The sequence below is a fragment of the Rhagoletis zephyria genome, unplaced genomic scaffold (genome assembly GCF_001687245.7).
Source record: "Rhagoletis zephyria isolate East Lansing unplaced genomic scaffold, Rhagoletis_zephyria_1.1 Rzeph_scaffold_00169, whole genome shotgun sequence".
Taxonomy (NCBI): domain Eukaryota; kingdom Metazoa; phylum Arthropoda; class Insecta; order Diptera; family Tephritidae; genus Rhagoletis; species Rhagoletis zephyria.
In genome coordinates this window covers 35,177-57,438 of record NW_016157253.1, presented here as the reverse complement: position 1 = coordinate 57,438, position 22,262 = coordinate 35,177, and the positions used below count along the sequence as shown (strand labels likewise).

Here is a 22,262-nt window from a genome sequence, read left to right as displayed (position 1 = left end):
AATTATCTATTATCTATCGGTTGAACCGATTTCAATTCTGTAAAAAGCACATTTTTGGACCTTCTGTGTGGAAGGTTCTTTGACTTAAAAAAATTTTAAATTTTTCTTTGTTGCCGAAAAATGATGAAAGCTGAGACGTCACGATTTCACAATTTCATAGTTTTCCTTATATTGAATGTCATTAAACTACTAAACGGCTGGACCGATTTCGTTCATATTTGGAACATATTTCAGCACCTTCAAGGGAAATATTTCGACTAAAAATTTTATCGCTAGGTGGCGCTGGGATCGGGATATTCATAAAAAAAATGGCATTTACTTGCTGATTTGGCTCATATTTAGAAACAATTTAGCCAATTTAAAAGAAATATTTGTACTTGAAACTTAAACGATAGGTGGCCCTGTGGCCGAGACATCCCCAAAAATTATTTTACGCTAAGAGAAGGATATATCTACTATATATTTGTGGTAGTATGTATGTATGTATCTATGTATGTGCCAGGTTACAGCCTAAACGGACGGACAGAATCGAACAAAATTTTGACAGAGTATTGCCATGACACCTGGGCCTATAATAGTGTAAAAAATTGGGGTTCGACAAGGGGCGTGGCACCTCTCATAGGCGTGAAATTTTTAATCAGCCATAACTTGGCAACTATAAGTCACATGAACTTGAAATTTGGTATGCAGTCATATATATGGTAGGTGCTTATAGTATGGTATAAATAAATCAGTTTATAGAAGTGGGCGCCGCACATCCAATAGGCGTGGAATATTTTATCAGCTATAAATCCGAAACTATGTCATATGAACTTGAAATTTGGTATGCAGTCATATATATGGTAGGTGCTTATAGTATGGTATAAATAAATCAGTTTATAGAAGTGGGCGCCGCACATCCAATAGGCGTGGAATATTTTATCAGCTATAAATCCGAAACTATGTCATATGAACTTGAAATTTGGTATGCAGTCATATATATGGTAGGTGCTTATAGTATGGTATAAATAAATCAGTTTATAGAAGTGGGCGCCGCACATCCAATAGGCGTGGAATATTTTATCAGCTATAAATCCGAAACTATGTCATATGAACTTGAAATTTGTTATTCAGTCATATATGTATATGGTAGATAAGCACCTACGATATGCATGTAGGGTATATATAAAGGAGTTTGTAAAAGTGGGCGTGGCACGTCCCATAGGAATATTTTATCAGCTATAACTCCGGAACTATAAGCCACATGAACTTGAAATTTGGTATGCAGACATAACTATGGTAGATGCTTACAGTAAGGTATACATAAATAGGTTTGTAAAAGGGGGCGTGGCACATCTCATAGGCGTGGAAATTTTCATCAGCTATAATTTCACAACCATCAGTCACATAAAATTGAAATTAGGTATGCAGACGTATATGCGGTAGGTCCTTACAGCAGGCTATATATACATGAGTTGGTAAAAAGGGCGTGGCACATCCCATAGGCGTGGACCCTTTTATCAACTATAACTTGGGAACCACAAGTTCCAAGAACTTGAAATTTGGTATGCAGGCATATCTTCGGTAGGCGCTTTAAGTAAGGCATATATACATGAGTTTGCAAAAGGAGGCGTGGCACATCCCATAGGCGTGGAAAATTGTATCAGCTAAAACTTCGGAATCATATGTCGCGTGAAATTGAAATTTAGTAGGCAGACGTATATATAGTAGGTGCTTATAGTAGGGTATATATAAGTTAGCTTGTAAAAGGGGGCGCGGCACGTCCCATGGACCTGGAATGTTTTATCAGCTATAACTATAAATCGCATGAACTTGAAATTTCGTATGCAGCCATTTTAATGGTAGGTACTTTTATTAGGGTATATATAAATGAGTTTGGAAAAGAGGGCGTAGCACATCCAACAGGCGTGGTATCTTTTATCAGCTATAACTATAAATCGCATGAACTTGAAATTTCGTATGCAGCCATTTTAATGGTAGGTACTTTTATTAGGGTATATATAAATGAGTTTGGAAAAGAGGGCGTAGCACATCCAACAGGCGTGGTATCTTTTATCAGCTATAACTTCGTAACTATAAGTCCCACCAATTTGAAATTTGGTTTGCAGACATATCAATGGTAGGTGCTTATATATAAATGGGTTTGTAAAGAGGGGCGTGGCACATCCCATAGGCATAGAATATTTTATCAGCTATAATTTCAAAACCATAAGTCACATGAAATTGAAATTTGGTACGCAGACGTATCTATGGTGCTTATAGTGGGGTATCTTAATATATAGAAATCCCGTGTAACTGTTGTTGTTGTTGTAGCGGCACTACTAAGCCCCGCCTATTTCGAATCAACTTTTAATCATTATCGTCAAGCTTAACTAACGGTAGGCCCAGGAAACGAGCTGTTTCGATGGGGTCAGACCAAAGGGAGAGGGGTGTTAGTTGAGTCGGATTGAGCTGGCATGTGAAGAGGTGGTTGGTGTCGTGGGGGGAGTCTCCACATGCCGGGCACTCATTTGGGTTGTTTGGGTCGAGTCTGGACAGGTAGCTGTTTAGGCGGCTACAATATCCAGACCGTAACTGAGCCAGAGTAACGCGGGTCTCTCTAGGTTATTGAAGCTCCGTCTCTTCCACAGGTGGTGATTGGGCTCCGATAACGACATTCTTAGGCCTGGAGTCGAGGTAGGTGGAGACTGACTCCCTATGAATGTCGTTAATCGCTTGTCTGTACGTCATTGAGTCCAGTGGTTGGTTGGTCTGGACTGCGTCCGTGTACACGAATAGGTGCCCCCTGACGTGCCTGGGCGGAGGCTCCTCCTCCAGCAGTGGTCTGTTGGGGTGTTCGCTTCTGTGACACCCCACCAGAAACTGCTTACAGAGCATTTTGTTATGTTCCCGTACGGGGAGCACTTGGGCCTCGCTGTGTAGGTGGTGCTCAGGCGTCATCAGAAGGCACCCAGTCGCTGTCCGGAGTGCGGCGTTCTGACAAGTCTGTAGCTTCGTCCACTGCGTCCAACTAGTCCCCGGTGACCAAACAGGCGCTGCATAATTTAGAACCGGCCGGCCAATTGCCTTGTATGTTGCCAGCAACGTTTCTTTGTCTTTGCCCCAAGTGCTGCCGGCGAGCGACTTGAGGACCTTGTTGCGGCTCTGTACTTTGTTGACAACTGCNCTCTGTTGGCGGGCTTCCCCGGTTTCAGCAGTGGGACCACTCTCCCTGATTTCCTTACATCAGGAATGATGAGAGTGGTCATAGACAAATTGAGGACTTCCGTGAGGTATGCTACTCCCACAGGCCCCAAATGTTTCAACATCAGCATACAGATTCCGTCGGGTCCAATGGCTTTGGAGGCTTTCGCCTTCCCGATGGCCCCCTTCACTTCACCGCTGGTGAAAACAAGTGGCGCACTGTTTTTGGGCAGTTTGTGCAGCCTCCTGGTCACTCGACGTTTGGCCTTGTCTACCGAAGGATGCAGTGTGAATTGCCGACTAAAATAGTTCGCGCATTTATTCGGGTCCGATGAAGCGTGACCTTCAAATGAGATTTCCACTCTGTCATCACGCTTCGTCGGGTTGGACAAGGACCTCACGGTTGACCAGAGCTTACTCACACCAGAGGTGAAGTTACAGGCCTTCAAGTGCTCTTCCCACGACAGCCGGTTCTACGTACCGGAATGACTCGGGTTTTACCCGACCATGGGCTGTTGTTTCGGCGATCTAACCCCGTCTAGATCGGCGATACCCACACCAACTTCCCGTGTAACTGTGTTCCTTTACGCTTATCTCCGAAACCGCTTAACCGAGTTCAATGAAACTATGTGGGTGTGTATTGTTGGTTCCAACTTAAAAGATATGTTAGTTGTGAACCCGACAAAAAATTTTTTTTCATCCAATTTTTTTCTATGCTTCTCGCATCGTGCTTATCTAATATATAAAAATCGAACTCCTAAACGGCTCGACCGATCTTTATGAAATTTTTTGTGTTATATATGGTAGGTATGAGAATCGGATGTAAAGTATATTTCATACCGCTAGGTGCAGGGGGCGTGGCACCTCCCATACAAACCGAACTTTTCATATTGCATATCTCTGGAAGTGTTCATGGTAGACTACTCAAATATGGTTTGGAGATATATGAAAACAATTGCATATTCATGGAGAAAAATTGCGGTTATTGAAAAAAGGGCCGTGGCACCTCCCATACAAACCAGAAAATTTTCATGGAAGAGGTCTCGAACATGGTATGGAGATATATGAAAGCAATCGCATACTCATGGAGATAAATTGTGGTTATCGGAAAAGGAGGCGTGGCACTTCCCATACACATTGAATTTTTCATACTGCATATCTCTGGATGTGTTCATGGAAGAGTACTGGAACTTGGTATGTACAAGATATATAAAATCAGTCGCGTGGTCATGAAGAAAAGTTGCGGCTATTGGAAAAAGGGGCGTGGCACCTCCCATGGTAGATTGCTCGAAAATGGTATAGAGATATATGAAATCAATTCCATGCTCTAAGAGAAAATTGGGGCTATTTGAAAAGGGGACTTGGCACCTTTCAAACGCACTGAAACTATTACGTATCTTTGTATGCATGTACAGTTTTGCTAAGTTATTTAAGACGGCAAATATGCCTTCTGACAACCACCAAACCGTAATATTAGAAGACAAATGCGTCATTAAAAATCATGATCGTGAACTCTTGGTGAAAATGTTGGGCCAAAATGTTTCAATACAAAAAATTTATTTTGGGCGGGACGAAGTTCGCCGGGTCTGCTAGTATTTTATAAATGAATTTATAAAATATAAGAAGCGGCTGGGCTACTAGACTATTTTACCCCGCCAGAGATTTAGACTCCGTACGATTATTATGTTTTGATGATATTTCATTTAAGATTATGATTGTGTCTTCTTTGCTGCAGTCGAGTGTAGTTTTAAGATCAGTTTGGCTTCCCTTTTGTTATATGTTCGATAGAGAGTGTAACATTACACTGGCTGCAAACAGCAGGTCTTCCTTCGTTAAAGTGTTCAATTCGTTACTCCAACTCTCATCCGTGCTAATCTAATGCATTCGTCCCTAGCGAATTGTTTGTTGTAATATTATCTTAGGTGTTGACGGTTATATGTTTTCAAAAAGCTGGCTGAGGTTTGCCATAAAGTATTTTGTTGAATCTTTTTTATTGCTTGGTGATAGTTGGTTATTATCGTGTCCCAGCATAGTACTTCATTATGAGAGGAATGGTAATGACATTTTTAGCTGCACTCAGGCCCGTCGGCCTGATACGTTACGATAAGCTTATCGTTTCCATGCAAGCTTTCGAGCAAACGTTTTGATTATATTCTTGATATCGTCGAAAAATTACATTGCCGACAAGGTACATTGAACAGGTAGTATCAGTAGAGCAGCTGATTTGATTTATTTTCAAATTATTTGGTCTCGAAAATGTCAAATATTTTTAATTTTTTCTCACAAAAATTCTGAATTGTTAAAATCCATTTGCATGTGAAACCTTTTTCCATACAAAACAAGCGATTGAATAGCAGCTTTTGGAACGTTCGCCCAACTCAGCAGCACAACCGCTGATTACTGGCCCTTGTAAAGGATGGATCAATGCTTCGAGAAGCAAACAAATTTACTAGGAAAGAAAGTTGCATCAATTTTTATTTTTTCCAATTTCAATTTTTTATTTTTTATAATTTTTTGTATTTCACATGGCACGCTTTGATTTAGAAGAAAAAATTCAGAACAGTTTTTGACACTTTCGATACCAGAAGCAACAACAAAATACACGCAAATGTTGTTTTTGCTCTACTGATACTACCTGTTTAATGTGCCTTGATTGCCGACAAATAAAAACTGCTTTATGACTTAGGCGAAGAACATAGTGACGTGACAAAGAGAGCGACTAGACATTTTCGGATAATAGCGACAAAATCAAACCTTTATTTTTCAATGTTTTCCTAATGAAGCGAAAAGCGAAGAAAGCGACAAAGAGCATAGCGACGAAAACCAAAACGATTTGTTTTCGTTGCTTTCTGAGCTGACTGTTGCTTCACTATGTTTTTACGTTTCTTGTCTCTTTCTTCGCTATTATCCGCTCTCTTTGTCGCGTCACTATGTTCCTTGCCTTACTGCCGTCCCTAAATTGGAGCGCTAAGCGAGTGTCATCGCGCGCTATACCCAAATCAACGCGTCGTCAATTTTGACGTTTTCTCATGTCCTCTCGTTTTTATTCTCGTTTCCTTTTTCACTTCTTTGTCCGTTCTCTTTCTCTTCGTCTTCTGCATCCAACTTCAGCACGTAACGCCCTGTCAAAAATGAAAATTCCATTTGCTCGGCGTTAGCGCCGCGTTATTGTGGGATGCTTCATACAAATTGTATGGGCATGAGGATTTTTGACAGTTGCTTGGCGCTTGACGCGCCAATTTAGGGATGGCAGTTAGTTTGAAATATGTATATAAACTCGTTTTGTTGACATACACAAACAATTTATAAATTCGTTATTTTGCCAAAAATGGACACAATTGCATTATTTTATAGTGATGACTCGGATGAATCTGAAGTTTTTGTAAATCGAAGGTGTTAGCGTCGCATTTTCCGAGCACAAGCAAAGGATGTATTGGAAATGAGTATACAAGAGTAAACAAACCAAGGCGAATTCATATAAGGTGGTATCGATTCAACAAATACAACAATTACTTGTATTTTGTTTTTGCGTTTAGCTGGTCATTGTCAGATATTCTTCTCCGAATGAAAAAAGGCGACAGAAAATGCAAACACTCTCACGTTTTCACTCACTCACTAGCAAAATATAAAATTTTGACAATCAAACGCTACTCACAGCTGATTAAACAACACAGAGAGAATGATTGGAGGACTAGCCACATTCTCCAATCTCAAACGTTAGAGAACGACTCGAAAAACTATCGAGAATCATAGCGATCTCAACAAAAATGGGGCATAGTTCTCGACTCGAGGAAATATTGATTCTCTAATTGTATTCCAATGTTGATCTGTAATGGGATTCGAGTGTGAATTTCAAACTGCTGTTTTGCCTTGCTTTGTTTTTAAAATTTGTATTAAATGTATTTGCAATAGAATAATAATGAATTATTTGAACTTAAAAATAATTTATGAGTAATTCATTTGGAATATTGCTTATTTACATTTATTTGAATTTGCGTTGTTTCTCTAATCGTTCTCGAATCGAATTCTAATGCAATTCTCTAACTTCATCATCGACTCGAGAACGATTAGAGAATTACCCTAGTTATCTAATGTAGAAATCCAAATTTCTCTAACGTTAGAGACTGTTTGCTGGGCTTATATAAATTCGCCTTGAAACAAACGTTAAGGTTTTTGAAATAAAATTACTAATCGTCACCTGGGTAAAAGATTGTCGTATGTTGATTTCGGCAGGTCGTAGGAAATCGCGATTGAAGTTTTGAATGCGATTTCTCAAAAACGCGAGGATAGATATTCTCCAAAGTTTCTGAAAATGTTACTAGTTCACAAAACTCTGAAATTATTTAATTTTTAATGTTTGTTGTTAATTAGTTTTGAGTTTATGAAGGATTTTCTTTAGTAAAATTTTGTCGTAAGCGCCATTTGTCCACAATATGGCAGCCATTTTGTATGAAATACGACAAAATGTGATCAAAATTTCTACTAAATTAACGACACTTTTTACTCAATACCTCGGACCTAAAGGAGATATACGAAAATGGAGAATACCGTTTCTAAGATATTGATTAGTCTAATATGACTGCATCACTAACTAAATTTTTACTAAATTATCGAAAAAATTGTAGTCAATGTCTCGGAAAGTAAAGGAGATATCTAAAAACTGATAACACCAATCGAAAGACCTTATTTCAAAATATATAACTGCATCTAGAACTAAAAATCGTCAAAATGGCGCTTACGACATTCTTTTACCCAGGCGACGTAATGCAAAAAATATTTCAGTTTCTGCAAAAACTTCAAACTGCAAAGCGGTTTGCAGTATGTATTGAGTGAATTGGAAGAAAATATAAGAAATTCCACTAGACAAGGAGCCATATCTCCAAAAGAAAAATTAATTGCCTGCTTAAGGTTCTTTGCCGAGGGTAGTTACCAGCATTGCGTAGGAAAAGATTTTAATGTAAACATTGCACAACCAACCTTTTCCAAAATGCTGAATGAGGTTGTCGATTCTTTGGAAATCAACCTTTGCTCCAAATGAATTTCTCTTGCATGCACCATAGGGATGAAGTTGAAACAAAATTATTTTTTTTATGAAAAGTCTAGAATACCTGGTATTACTATGGTGGCTGAGGGAAAGCAAATCAAAAAATAGTAGCTCCAAGTGGGACGAAACTTCTATATTTTAATCGCAAAGGATTTTATAGCATAAACGTATTGATTTTATGTATAGTTAATACATATGTAGATGTACTTGTATATATTTAAAAAAAAAATTTAGATATTGATTGATTGATTGACTGTTTATTGAAATCATTTGTACAACATAAGACAAAAACAGTCTTTTAAAAGTACATCTACTGCAAATATATACATATCAAACATAATTTTAAAATATAATGAACATTTGTAAATTTAATACTATAGCCTAAGTTTTTAAGTATCTATCACCATTATTAATTAATCAAGGTTGAAGGCACATATACTTATAATATGAGAAGATAGTAGGGATAAGAAACGAGTAGAATAGAGGCAAAGAGGGAAAAAGAAGACATGTCACCTTAATTCAATGTCCTGCTATAGCTCACGGAAATAACGGAGAATTACTGATTTGTAGCTGCCTCTGTTTAGTTGCACTTTCAACGACTCAGGTAGTTCGTTCCAAAGTCGCACAGCGTTGACGAAAAACAGTCTGGATGAGGTCAGTGAGGTATGTTTAGGGACAATAAGGCTGTTATGTCGGCGTGACACTGGTCGTATGAGCTTGTCACAATGATATTTAGGGGAGTTCCACTCGAGTACTTGTACACAAACATACAATTTCTTGCAGCAAGGTAATTGAAAATACTACAACCCAGGATCGCATTTTTCCAAGGAGTGATGTGATCATACTTTCTAATCCCGTAGACATAGCGTGTAACATTATTAAATGCTACCTCAATTTTATGCGATGACACCGAGTCTAGCTTGCTATATACGAGCTCGGAGTAAGTTATCAGTGGAACAATAAGCTGTATGGCCAAATTTCGTTTAATTTCTATTGGGGTAAATGACGCAGATATTTTTAAACTGCGTAAGTAGCATAAACACTACTTACCACTTTGTTAATATGGTCTGAAGCACTTACCTTAGAGTTAACTACAAATCCTAAATTTTTAACTTTGTCAGTAAACTCTAAAGCACTGGCTCCAATACACAGCCTAGGAATATCTTCGACATTAACAGCATTACTACTTATTGGCAAAACATATGATTTAGAGGCATTTAGAAGCAAACAGTTATCACGGGCCCACGCAGAAACAGCAGACAAGTCATAGGTTATTTTAAAACATAAATCTTCTACCAGACCAATACGGCTTGACAAGTACAATTGGATATCGTCGGCGTACGACACACAGAAAACACGTCATTAACAAAAAGACTAAACAACAGAGGGCCTAGGATAGATCCTTGTGGAACACCAGAGGTAACAGCCTTACACTGAGAATAAGCGTTCTCTCCCTTTACTCTTTGAGTTCTTCCTTTTAGATAGCTGGTCATAAGTTTCACAGCACTATCAGCAAAACCATAAAGTCGTCTCAGTTTTTGACACAGAAGGTCATGATTTACCATGTCAAAGGCCTTGGAGAAATCTAAAAGGCAAAGAAGGGTTAAGTTTCCTTGGTCAAATTGTACTCTAATATCATCAGGTACTTTTAGCATAGCTGTGCAGCAACTGTGTTGGGGTCTAAAGCCCGACTGCCAGGGTGATAGTAATTCATTTTCTTGAACAAAAGCAGAAATCTGTGACGCCATCAAGGACTCGCAGACCTTAGAGAAGGCAGGCAATAACTTATTGGTCTGTAATCGGATGGATCTATTGCAATTGTTTTATTAGCTACAGGTAGAATAATCGCTCTTTTCCACGCAGAAGGAAACGAAGCACTTTTGAAACAAACGTTTATGATGTGGGTAAGAGTGCTAATAATATATGGCAAGGTAATTTTTATGAATTTTAACGAGATTCCATCTTCTCCTATGGCGTTAGACTTAATTTTCATAATAGCTCTCAGCACATCTATTTCACTTACTCCTTAAAACTGGAACTCTTTTTCGTGACAAGATTGATTTAGAGTAGCATCCGTAAACAGAGGGAGGTCAAAAGCATTACTGGCATTAACAAAGAAATCGTTTATTATATCGGGATCAATAATACAGTTTGATTTCACTTTCCCATGTACATTAAGTTTTTTAATGTTGCGCCATAAATCTTTGGATGGAAGCAACAGATTTAATTTAGTGTTGAAATACAAACGCTTCGCCTTTCTAATGATATCAGTAGCTTCATTCCGGGCTACTTTGTATTTGCACCAATTGCAGTCGGTATTATTTCTTCTCCATTTAGCATGCAGTTTGTTTCGCTTTCTTATTGCAGAGCGGACCTCCTTAGTATCCCACGGGCAAGATGAGTTTACAGCACGAACAATACGTAGAGGAACATGAAGATCAAACAACGAAATCAAATTACTATTTAAAAAGTCCAGTTTACTATCAACTCTCCGAAGACATCGCACATCATTCCAACACACATTCGACAAATCATAAAACAAAGCTCTGGTATTTAAAGAGTTTAGATCACGATACATAAAAGATACATTAACAGTTGGACGACAAAAAGCCAAATCTACTGAACAGAAAATTAAATCATGATCGGAGATAAGTGTTATTTGATCAAATTTCAAAATGTGGGCCAAGTTGGAGGTGATAAAAAGGTCTAGCAGACTAGGATTAGAATTAATGGTATAGTATTATTAACTATCTCAAGACCTGCAGCAGAGGCATGGTCGAGAAGTTTCGCTGTGTATGAGTCATCCAGCAACCGGTTTACATTAAAGTCCCCACAAATAATATACCAATAATAATCCAATGGATATCTCCTATGAGGGTTATATACACAGGACACAAGTATTTTATATAAACTATCCGATACTTCAGCAACGACAAACTCTGTGTATATCGCGATACCTCCGCCTCTCTTATGCTTTCGATCATGCCGCACTATATTAAAGTTAGTGATGCCATAAAAGAAGTCCGTTATGTCAGGATTGAACCACGTCTCTGTCACACAGATAACATCAACAGATGAATCACCAAACACGTCCCTAACATAATCTAACTTTTCTGGTGTCAGGCTCCGAGCATTAAAGTGGACTATGTTAAAACCTCTGTATCGGTTGCACAAAATATTAATTAGTAATTTATGGTTTTCCTCAACACTGGGGACAGATCTTTTAATATGGTACGAAACCATCGTAAGGCTTTAAAAACAGGACAGCTGCAAGTAAGTATTGGAAATTCGGGTGAAGGTGAGGGCAATAGCAACGCATTAGAAATTTGGTGGCAGACAAGCAAGAACTACAGAGAGGGAAAGTAAGCTGAGAGGAATTCAACAAAGGCAGTAGAGAATTAAGACTTAAAACTAAAAAAGACGGAAGCATTAGGCAATAGTTAAAAATACACAAATATATAAATAAATAACCATCTACCGTTTTTTCAAATTATTGTTGCTTTTCCACAATAAATTTTCATTTAAAAAATGGCCTCGGGCTCAATATAAATTGTTGAATATAAATAAATAAATCATATTTTAAGTAAATAATTAGACCTTATTTCTTAGCGCTGGTTTCAGCCTAATATAAATTTTCCCCCGAATAGAGAAAGCAGACGACAGAAGCTTTTTCCTCTTGCACTCAGTAGCATACATCATAACCTCCCGCGCAGATCTCGTTAAGCTCTCATTTACATAGACCTGTCCATAGCCAGGCAGCCCGAGGTCCGAGAGTATTAATGACCTCTTTTTTTTGTTGCAAAACCCAGCAATCGATTTGAAGAGCTGACTGCGGTCAAATGCAGTGGCAAGCTTTACCACAATAGGTGTATTGTTGTTTTTGGACTGGCCAGCTTTACCCGAACGTATGCGGAAAACATCACGTTAAATTGGGAGTGGGTGCTCAATAGCAGTACAAAGTTTTCCAAAAACTTCCCTTAAGTTTTCACTACTTTCTGGGGGGATACCATTAATTATAATATCCGTAGCCACTGCATTATTTTGCAACTCGCTTAGTTCACTACGAACAGCGAGCAACTCATTGCGGAGAGAGACTATATCGGCACAAGAGTTCTCAACCGCCGATACCCTACTGTCAATTGCCGCTATTGATAACTTCATATTAGAGATTTCAGCAGCAAAGTCTCTTATCCTCTGCATTACTCTCTTTTCTGACTCTTTCACTATAACAGAGAGCTCTGTAATAATTGCCCCTCTTTGCATACCCATATTTGTTTCAAGTTTTTCAATCAGCGACATCGACGGTGTATTCTGTGTTTGTAAAGGTGTGTGCTGATTCCTCGTGAGATATTTTCTTACTGAGCGAGTTTCCAGTGGCATTATGGATGGCTTTTTATTACTTAGGGGAAGGACGTGATGCTATTAAGCGCTAGAGTTTCTACTATATAGTACAACATAGAATTTACCGCGCTAGCTTTAAGTTTTACTGTAACGTGTGGCCTCCATATTATATGATGTGTTAATGTAGCGTGAGGACTCCTTCTTATGTAGTATGTAGGCAACCCTTCTTCGTGCACAGCTGATGTACTATTTTGACAGCCCTTTGTTTATTTATCAAATTCCGGCGCAATCGCACACAGTGTGGCGACCCTGAAATAATCGGCACATGTGGCAACACCACATTTGGCTCATCGCTATTTCGTATTCTTTTTCTGCTGCACATTCTTTTCTGAGAATCGACTTCTAGTTAATTCTATAACGGTTCTTGTTGCAACGCGTGCCTTTTCTGATATCTAAATTTAGTTGAATTAATAAAGTTGGATTTAAGCATTATACAAGACGCAATTATATGTGGTTTAATTTCGCCACATAATTGGTGACCCCGAAGCTTTTATATTTTCAATAATACATTCGTCAAGATGCAAAATAACCAGGCAAACTCCGCAAACACTGGGGACGGCTGTTCACCTGCTCCTAGCGCAGGCAGCGAGGTGTTTTTTGAAGCAATCGCTCCCATGCCTCAGCAACAAGCAACCGCTAACATCGACAGGGTGGAGCGATTGGAGTTGCCTCCCTTTTGGACCAAACAAGTCCATCTTTGGTTCGCAGCAATCGCAGCGCAATTCCAGCTAAAAAGAATTACATCCGACACAACTAAGTACCAAGCGGTAATTGCCCGCCTTGATCAAGACACGCTCGTCATCGTCGAACATATCATCTTTAACCCACCAGAAGCCGATAAGTATGCCGCACTCAAGGAGGCGCTAGTGAACCATTTTTCAATTTCAGAAGAGCGCCGCCTCGAAATGCTGCTGTCGGGCTTGGAGTTAGGTGATCGACGACCGTCCGAGTTGCTGGCAGAAATAAACCGTCTTGGCGGTAAACATTTAGATTCCACCTTCGTGCGCGCTATCTGGCTCGACCGGCTTCCGCAATATATTCAGGTAGCCCTCACTGCTTCAGATGACAACGACAACAACCAACTTGTGCAACTAGCAAATAAGCTGATCGAAATCAAGCACGACCCCGACAGTCGGTACCTAATGCCCATCGCTCGTAGGTCGAGCGACGCAATGCAAACGCAGCTGGATGAATTAGCAAAAAAAATGCGTAAGCTGACTCAGGCCATGGAAAAGGAGACTGTCCGTCGGACACACGCACCGTCGGGCACGAGCCCCACGACTTATTCGTCAACATGTTTTTACAATCGCAGATTTGGCGCTAAAGCCAACGAATGCACTCAACCATGCACATGGGGGTCGATTCAGGGAAACGCAGCAGACTCCCAGTAGACATGGCGAGTACTGGGAGTAAAACAAATCCTCGCCGACTGTTTATATACGATCGCACATCCGGCGCGAAATTCCTCGTCGACACTGGCGCGGATATTTCAGTGACCCCACCTTCACGTAATTGCAAAGCAACGCCAACACAGTTCCGACTTCACGCTGCAAACGGCAGCAAAATCGTTACGTACGGCGAAAAAATACTATCACTGAACATTGGACTCAGTCGACCAATTCGTTGGGTCTTTTGCGTGGCAGATGTTCCGTACCCAATCATCGGTGCCGATTTTCTGCACGAGCATGGACTTATTGTTGACCTAAAACAGGGTTGCGTTATAGACCCGAACACGAAAACTCGTAGCAGGGGCACATACGCTACAGCCTCCATCACCTCCATCACGGTCGTCGATGAGACGAACCAGTTCACTAGCATCCTCAAGGAATTTCCAGAGTTGCTTGGCAATCCGTCCAATCGGACGGCAGCCAAGCATGCAGTTAAGCATTTTATCCCAACTTCTGGTCCACCGTGCGTTCAACGCGTCCGTCAGCTACGCCCTGAACGTCTTAAGATAGCCAAAGAAGAATTTCAGCTTATGGTCGATCTCGGACATGCAAGACCTTCCAAGAGTCCTTGGGCCAGCCCACTACATATGGCCAGGAAGAAAAATGGGGACTGGAGACCATGCGCAGACTACCGCAGGCTCAACGACCAAACCGTCCCAGACCGGAACCCAATATCGCTTCTTCAGGATTATGCAGCAGTACTGGCCGGAAAGCAAATCTTCTCCACTGTCGACCTCCGCCGCGCATTCTACCATATTCCAGTGGCAGACGAAGACGTGCCTAAAACAGCGGCGCAAACATTCCAGCGTTTCATCAACGAGACCCTCTCCGGTTTGGAATTAGTGTACGCCTACATCGATGACCTGCTTATAGCGTCAAATAGTGTTCAAAAGCATAAGCAACATCTTCGTTCGGTATTTCAACGCTTGAGCCAATTCGGTTTATGCATCAATGCAGACAAGTGCGTCTTAGGTGCCACTGCCGTCGATTTTTTGGGGCATCGGGTCTCAGCGCAGGGCTCAGCACCTCTTCCGGACCGAGTACAAGCACTTCGCGATTTTCCGAAACCTAAAACCTGTTGGAGTCAATAGCATTCAAATGCATCATGCATACTCTTGGCAACTCTGACATACTTATATATTTATCGATATGTTTTTACTCTCACTAAGTTTTTCTTACTTCTTGTATTGTAAAGTCATCTTTGATAGCAACACGCGTTTTGAATGTAGAAACTAAAATTTACTTTAAATAAAGTTATTGTACTTGTGAGCATAACCAATCGAACTCTTTAATTAATTGCGGTTAGGATAAAGCACACTCTCCTACAGGTTATGGGCCACTTCAATGCCTAAACAATTTCAAGTTACCTAACCAACAAATTTTAAGGGTTATACAGTAAAATGGCGGAATCCAAGTACACGATTGCGAAATTGAATGGCGACAATTATTTTAACTGGCGCTATAAAATGCAGATGTTGCTAATTGAAAAAGGTGTATGGGATGCAATATCAAAGGAGCCGCCAAATCCAGTAACGTCACAGTGGACAGAAGCAGACCAAAAGGCTCATTCTACAATTGCGCTTAATGTTGAAGATACTCAAATACAGCATATACGGAACTGCGACACAGCAAAATCAGCATGGAATGCATTAAAGGAATTTCACGAAAAGGACACGCCGGGAAATCGAGTAAGCATTTTGAGAATGATTATGAGGCAGAAGCTTGAAGAGGGCGGCAATGTCGAAAAGCATGTTAACCAAATGAACGAGTTATTCCAAAAATTGTTGGCTCTTGGTGGTGAAATAAAGCCGGAGTTTTTCATGAGTGCAACTTTGCTAGGCTCATTGCCGGAAAGTTACGATACTCTTATAACAGCGCTCGAAGCTCGCAATGAGGAACTTACATCGAATTTGGTATGCTCTAAGGTAATCGTAGAATATAAGCGCCGAATGGAAAGAGACAAGAACAGTAAACCGGAAATTGCGTTAAAAACAGGTACGTCATACAACAACAAAAAAAGAGTGTGTTATTTTTGTAAAGAAGACGGACATTTCAAAAGCGCATGCAGCAAATATAAGAAATGGTTAGCGAAGAAAGAGCACAAAGAAAAGGCAAATTTGGCGGAAAGTGGTAATACTGAGCAATTTTTATTCACCACATCAGCTGACAGTGGCTGGATTGTGGATTCAGGGGCGACTTGCCATATAGTAGGTAATAAAGAACATTTTGTCAGTTTCAACCAAAATCATCGTGAACTTGTTTTTGTTGCAAGCGGCCAACAAGTATTAGCTACAGGTAAAGGTACGGTAAACATAAGCGTTATAAACAAGTTCGGCAACAAAATTTCAATCCGTATTACAGACGTTTTATATGTGCCTGAAATAAATGGTAATTTGATTTCTGTAAAACAACTCACAGCGAAAGGGTATAAAGTAAACTTTACAAGCAAAGGCTGTGAAATAGCTAAAGATGGATATGAAGTTGCTGTTGCATATGTTGATGGAAACCTTTACAAACTGCAAACATTGAATCAGATCTGTACTGTTGAGAATCGTGAGTTAACTCCTAGCAATGGATGTGTTCACGAGTGGCATAAAAGGCTAGGTCATAGAGACATTGAGGTCGTTCGCACTTTGTCAACAGGCGACCTGGTTGAAGGTGTAAAGTTTAAAGAATGCAACAGTGATTGCAAAAATATTTTGAATTGTGAGGTGTGTTTGGAAGGGAAAATGAGTAGAATGAAATTTCCTCAAAAATCGTTCAATCATTCAACCGAGATTCTTGATTTGGTGCATTCAGATGTTTGCGGCCCTATGCAAACTACTACACCATCAAACAAAAGATATGTCCTCACTTTTATTGATGACTTTTCAAAGTATACTACCGTTTACCTAATTAAAGAAAAATCAGAAGTTTATGAAAAATTTAAAGAATTTGTTGAAATGTGCAAAACATTGTTTAAAAAGAAGCCGAAAATGATTCGCTCAGATAGGGGCGGTGAGTATATGAGTACAGCATTTCAGAAATATTTAGAAACTCAGGGCATACAGTGTCAGCGTACAGCACCCTACAGTCCGCAACAAAACGGAGTAGCAGAACGTAAAAATCGCACTCTAATAGAAATGGCTCGCTGCATGATCATAGAAGCTAAAGNGATAGCTCGTGATTTCGGCTTGGCCGATGCAAAACCTTCAGAAATGCCTATGAATGTGTCCTACGGAAAAGGCGAAAAATCAGATTTACTAATTAATAATGAAAAGTATAGACAGTTGGTTGGCTGTTTGCTTTATATTAGTGTAAACACCCGACCTGACATCTCGGCAAGCGTATCCATTCTGGCTCAAAAGGTCTCTGGTCCAAACCAAGAGGACTGGAATGAGCTTAAGCGCGTCCTAAAGTATTTGAAGGGCACTGCTAACTTATCTTTGGTGCTTGGAAGAAGCGACGCCGCAAGCAATCTTGTTGGATATTCCGATGCTAATTGGGCAGAAAACCGAGTTGATAGAAAGTCCAACAGTGGATATGTTTTCACGTATCTGGGCGGTTTAGTCAGTTGGAGCTGCAAAAAGCAAACCTGTGTTGCACTATCTTCGACAGAAGCAGAGTTCATCGCGCTATCAGAAGCATGTAAAGAGGCTCAATGGATCCGTCGGATACTAGAAGACTTTAACCGTCTGGAGACTGCGCCAACAACATTATTCGAAGACAATCAAAGCTGCCTGAAACTCATCGAAGAAGAAAGTTTATCGGGCAGTTCAAAGCACATAGACGTCCGCTACCACTTTGTTAAAAACTATGTTCAGAACGGAGTGGTCAAATGCGCTTACTGTCCAACGGAAACTATGGTGGCAGATTTATTAACGAAACCGTTACCGGCAGCCCGTATCAAGCTGCTAAGGGGAAAATGCGGTGTAGCATCATTTGAATGAGGAGGAGTGTTGGAGTCAATAGCATTCAAATGCATCATGCATACTCTTGGCAACTCTGACATACTTATATATTTATCGATATGTTTTTACTCTCACTAAGTTTTTCTTACTTCTTGTATTGTAAAGTCATCTTTGATAGCAACACGCGTTTTGAATGTAGAAACTAAAATTTACTTTAAATAAAGTTATTGTACTTGTGAGCATAACCAATCGAACTCTTTAATTAATTGCGGTTAGGATAAAGCACACTCTCCTACAAAACCATCCTAGAGCTAAGGAGGTTTATCGGAGCATTGAATTTCTATAGACGACATATTAGGAGTGCTGCTACGGTACAAGCGCCCTTAAATGACTTATTACGAGACGCTAAGAAAAATGACAAGAGGCCGGTGCCCTGGACTGAGGAGGCAGAAAAAGCATTTGCGAGGGTGAAAGAATAATTGGCCAGCGCAGCCCTCTTAGCACACCCAATTCCAGAAGCCGAATTACGAATCACTTGCGACGCATCTAGTAGCGCTCTGGGAGCAGTTTTGGAGCAGCACCACAACTGCGCATGGCAACCACTGGGATTCTTCTCGAAGAAACTCTCACCCGCACAGAGAAATTACAGCACGTACGATAAGGAGTTGTCGGCAGTATATGAAGCAGTTAGGTATATCCGACATTGGGTCGAGGGCCGAGACTTCGTAATCAGAACCGACAGCAATCAGACAAGTCGTCACTACGGCAAATTAGGCAACTTGGCTTCATCAGCCAATTTACTACAAACATACAATATATCACTGGATCAGACAACAACGTGGCTGACACTTTCTCTCGCTTGGACGCCATACATCTCCCAATGAGCATCGACCCCGAGGAACTGTCACTCGCCCAAGAATTAGATGAACAACTCCAGCACCTGCTGGCTCACAACGATACGTCACTCAAACTGCAAACGCTCTACTGCGGACCTGGAGGCAGAGGAGTAACTTGCGACGTATCAACCAACAATATCCGACCGTTCGTACCGTTGCAGCTCCGTAAAAAAGTGTATGATTCGTTACACAATTTGGCACATCCCAGCGGCAGGGCGTCCGTGAAGATCATCGCACAAAGATACGAATGGCCTTCGATGAACAAAGATATAACTCAATGGGCTCGTGACTGCGTCCCGTGTCAGCGCTCCAAGGTAGGTCGCCATGTTCGTTCAGCACCCGTTTCATTCGCCAACACGGACGGTAGGTTCGACCACATTCAACTGGACATAGTGGAACCGATGCCGGAATCCCAAGGGTACAAATACTGCCTGACAATGGTGGACCGATTCACTAAGTGGCCGGAAGCTGTGCCTATCAAAGATATCACTGCCAATACCGTCGCCAACACTTTTTACGCTCACTGGATCGCACGTTTTGGGTGTCCTAAGCTATTCACAACTGATCAAGTCACTCAATTCGAAAGTGCGCTTTTCACAGCCTTGTCGCGCCTAGTTGGTGGCAAGCGCATCCCTATTACAGCTTACCACCCCGCAGCCAACGGACTGGTCGAGAGATGGCACCGCACTTTAAAAGCCGCTATCATGTGCCATCAGAAGCAGCAGTGGACGCAAGTACTTCCCGCAGTGTTGCTCGGGTTGAGAACCTGCTACAAAGAGGACATGAGGGCATCACCCGCTGAATATTTGTATGGTACAACACTACGAGTTCCTGGGGAATTTTTCACAAACGAAGACCCACCAGCTGACCCGCACTTCTTCTTCAAGGAATTTCGCACACATATGAGAGAAATCCGACCAGCACCTACATCACATCATTGTCGACAAAATATATTCTGTTTTAAGGACCTGGCCACCTGCACGCATGTGTTTCTAAGGATCGATGCTACCAAACGGCCTCTCGACCAGCCATATTCAGGACCACACAGAGTAATAAAAAGGATTGACGAACGAGTGTTCACCATCGAAGTAAATGGCAAAGAAGTTAACATGAACATCGAGCGTATTAAACCAGCTCACCTCGCCACCGACGATGTTTTCGACAACCACCCACAGAGGCGCGCATTGCATCCGCCAGGGAACTTGCTGCAGCCGCGCATTACCACCAGCCTTCCCCTCGGGCAACCAGGAACTAATCAGTCATCCTATCCAAGCAGCACATCCTCTAGTTCAGCCACCAATCGGGATTGCAAATCTACAAATTTAACTCGTTTTATACCTAATACCTCATTTAGGGGGGAGTACTGTGGCGACCCTGCAATAATCGGCACATGTGGCAACACCACATTTGGCTCATCGCTATTTCGTATTCTTTTTCTGCTACACATTCTTTTCTGAGAATCGACTTCTAGTTAATTCTATAACGGTTCTTGTTGCAACGCGTGCCTTTTCTGATATCTAAATTTAGTTGAATTAATAAAGTTGGATTTAAGCATTATACAAGACGCAATTATATGTGGTTTCATTTCGCCACAACAGTTTCTTCTAACCAAAGTCATCATTTGGGCAACTTCCTCTACTACTACGCTTAGAGGCACTTCTTTAAATGGACCTTCTCCAGATCCCATCATATTTTTGTTGTTTTTAGTCATTTTTTTTACACAAAATTTAAAATCTCTCCAAACCTTTATTTTGTTAAAAATTAGTAATTAGTATATTTTAATTTTTTAGTAATTAGTACATTTCTAACAAACGAAGGAAAGGTTAACTTTCCTTCTGAATTCATTCAAATATGACTCACTTTTTTCCAGCCAAAACAATCCTTTACAGGTGGACCGCACGCATTCAATGTAAGGGCCGATTCGTCCCAAAATGTCTTTGCGTAAATCCTTGCGCAATATATTTGTTATTTTTCATGACTTCGACCATTGCTTCGAGTTGCTGCTTCGTTGTATGCTTTTCTCTTTACTTGATACTACCAAGAAAGATAACAGTGATTTATTTTTATTATAATGGGCCTTTTTTTAAAAACTTACGTTTTATTGTTTCTGACTATAAATTAAAGAAAATGATCATATGGCCCAAAACGCGTACTTTTGCAGTACGTTTTGGCTCACAGTGCTTTTCAAATACCGCTGAAACTTGCTGAACACAACTTTCGGATAGTTTTTCTTCTTGCTTCTGAAAGCATGCGTGCCGTAGCTTTTAAATTTTTGGTCCAACGATTAGCTGTGAGTCTTTGCACTCGTAAAGTCAGAATACCGTTCACATTAGTTGCATTCGCGTACCTGATAATTATTGAGGGTTATAAAAACTATAAGCTTTTTGTGTTCGCGTATCCAAAAAAGTTGTAAAGTAGGGGAAATTGAGGGAGCAAAATGACATTTCATTTTGAGGGCTGCTAGTTTCTGCTGGAAAACTTTTTTTCCCACAAGAAAACAGCTGATCAAACATAGCTGGTTAGAATTTACGCACATCCCTAAATTGAATTTGATGGTTTGGAAGTTAAAATAGTAAAATGCGACTAATTAAACTTGTAAGAAGTAAGTAATTATTCGTTTAGTCAGTGCACTGTGTCACGATAAGACTTCGGGATTTGTTTTCTTACGCTTTCAATTTTATAGTTTTGAATGTAAACAAAATTTCTATCAGCTGTTCGTCTAACCTTCAAGTTTCGGCAAATTTTCTGTTCGCTTACTATTTGGAATATTTTTCTCTTGTGAGAGAACAGATGACATTTCGTCGGAAATTCGCTGTTGGAAATTTTAAACAAACGTACCTATTGACTAACCAAAATTTAACATATCTGTTACGAATGGCTTTAACTGACGTAAAACCAGATTTTGAAAATTGTGGCTCTTTGTAGCATTTAGATTTTACATGTGGCTCTTTTCGGCATCGGCCTTGCCCACCCCTGCTCCATGCCATTTACTACTATTCTTACCCTTCAAAATACGCCCTCGAGTGGTGCTATTTTTCCTTCAGAAATTATAGCCATTGCAAGATGAGTTTATGCGTAAGAACTCATATGCTTGGTTGGGCGATGTTAGATTCCAGGACACGGCAGTTTAAGTGGCCGTAACTTTTGAAGCAAAAATCGTATAGCACCATTGGAGAGTGGATTTTGAAGGATTATAATAATAGTAGAAAAAACTAGAAATAATGCTAATAGATTTTTAGTATTTAATCAGAAAATCTTCTTCTTTTAGCTTCTTATTTTACTTCGTTTAGCCTCGTTCCTTTTTGAAATAACACTGGTTTACAGCAAAAATATTCAATGAATGCCACTATCTAGTTCTTTTATAGAATTGCTCGCTTATTTCGGAAATTTAGTTATTTTT

The 22,262-nt window shown here is 40.3% G+C and overlaps 1 protein-coding gene across 1 annotated transcript; it reads left to right on the top strand.

The window, feature by feature from the left end:
- Positions 1–13,146: 13,146 nt before the first annotated feature.
- Positions 13,147–14,019, top strand: LOC108355728 (uncharacterized). Its single transcript, XM_017606867.1, has one exon. It carries the CDS (start codon positions 13,147–13,149, stop codon positions 14,017–14,019), a length of 873 nt encoding a protein of 290 aa, XP_017462356.1.
- Positions 14,020–22,262: the final 8,243 nt, after the last annotated feature.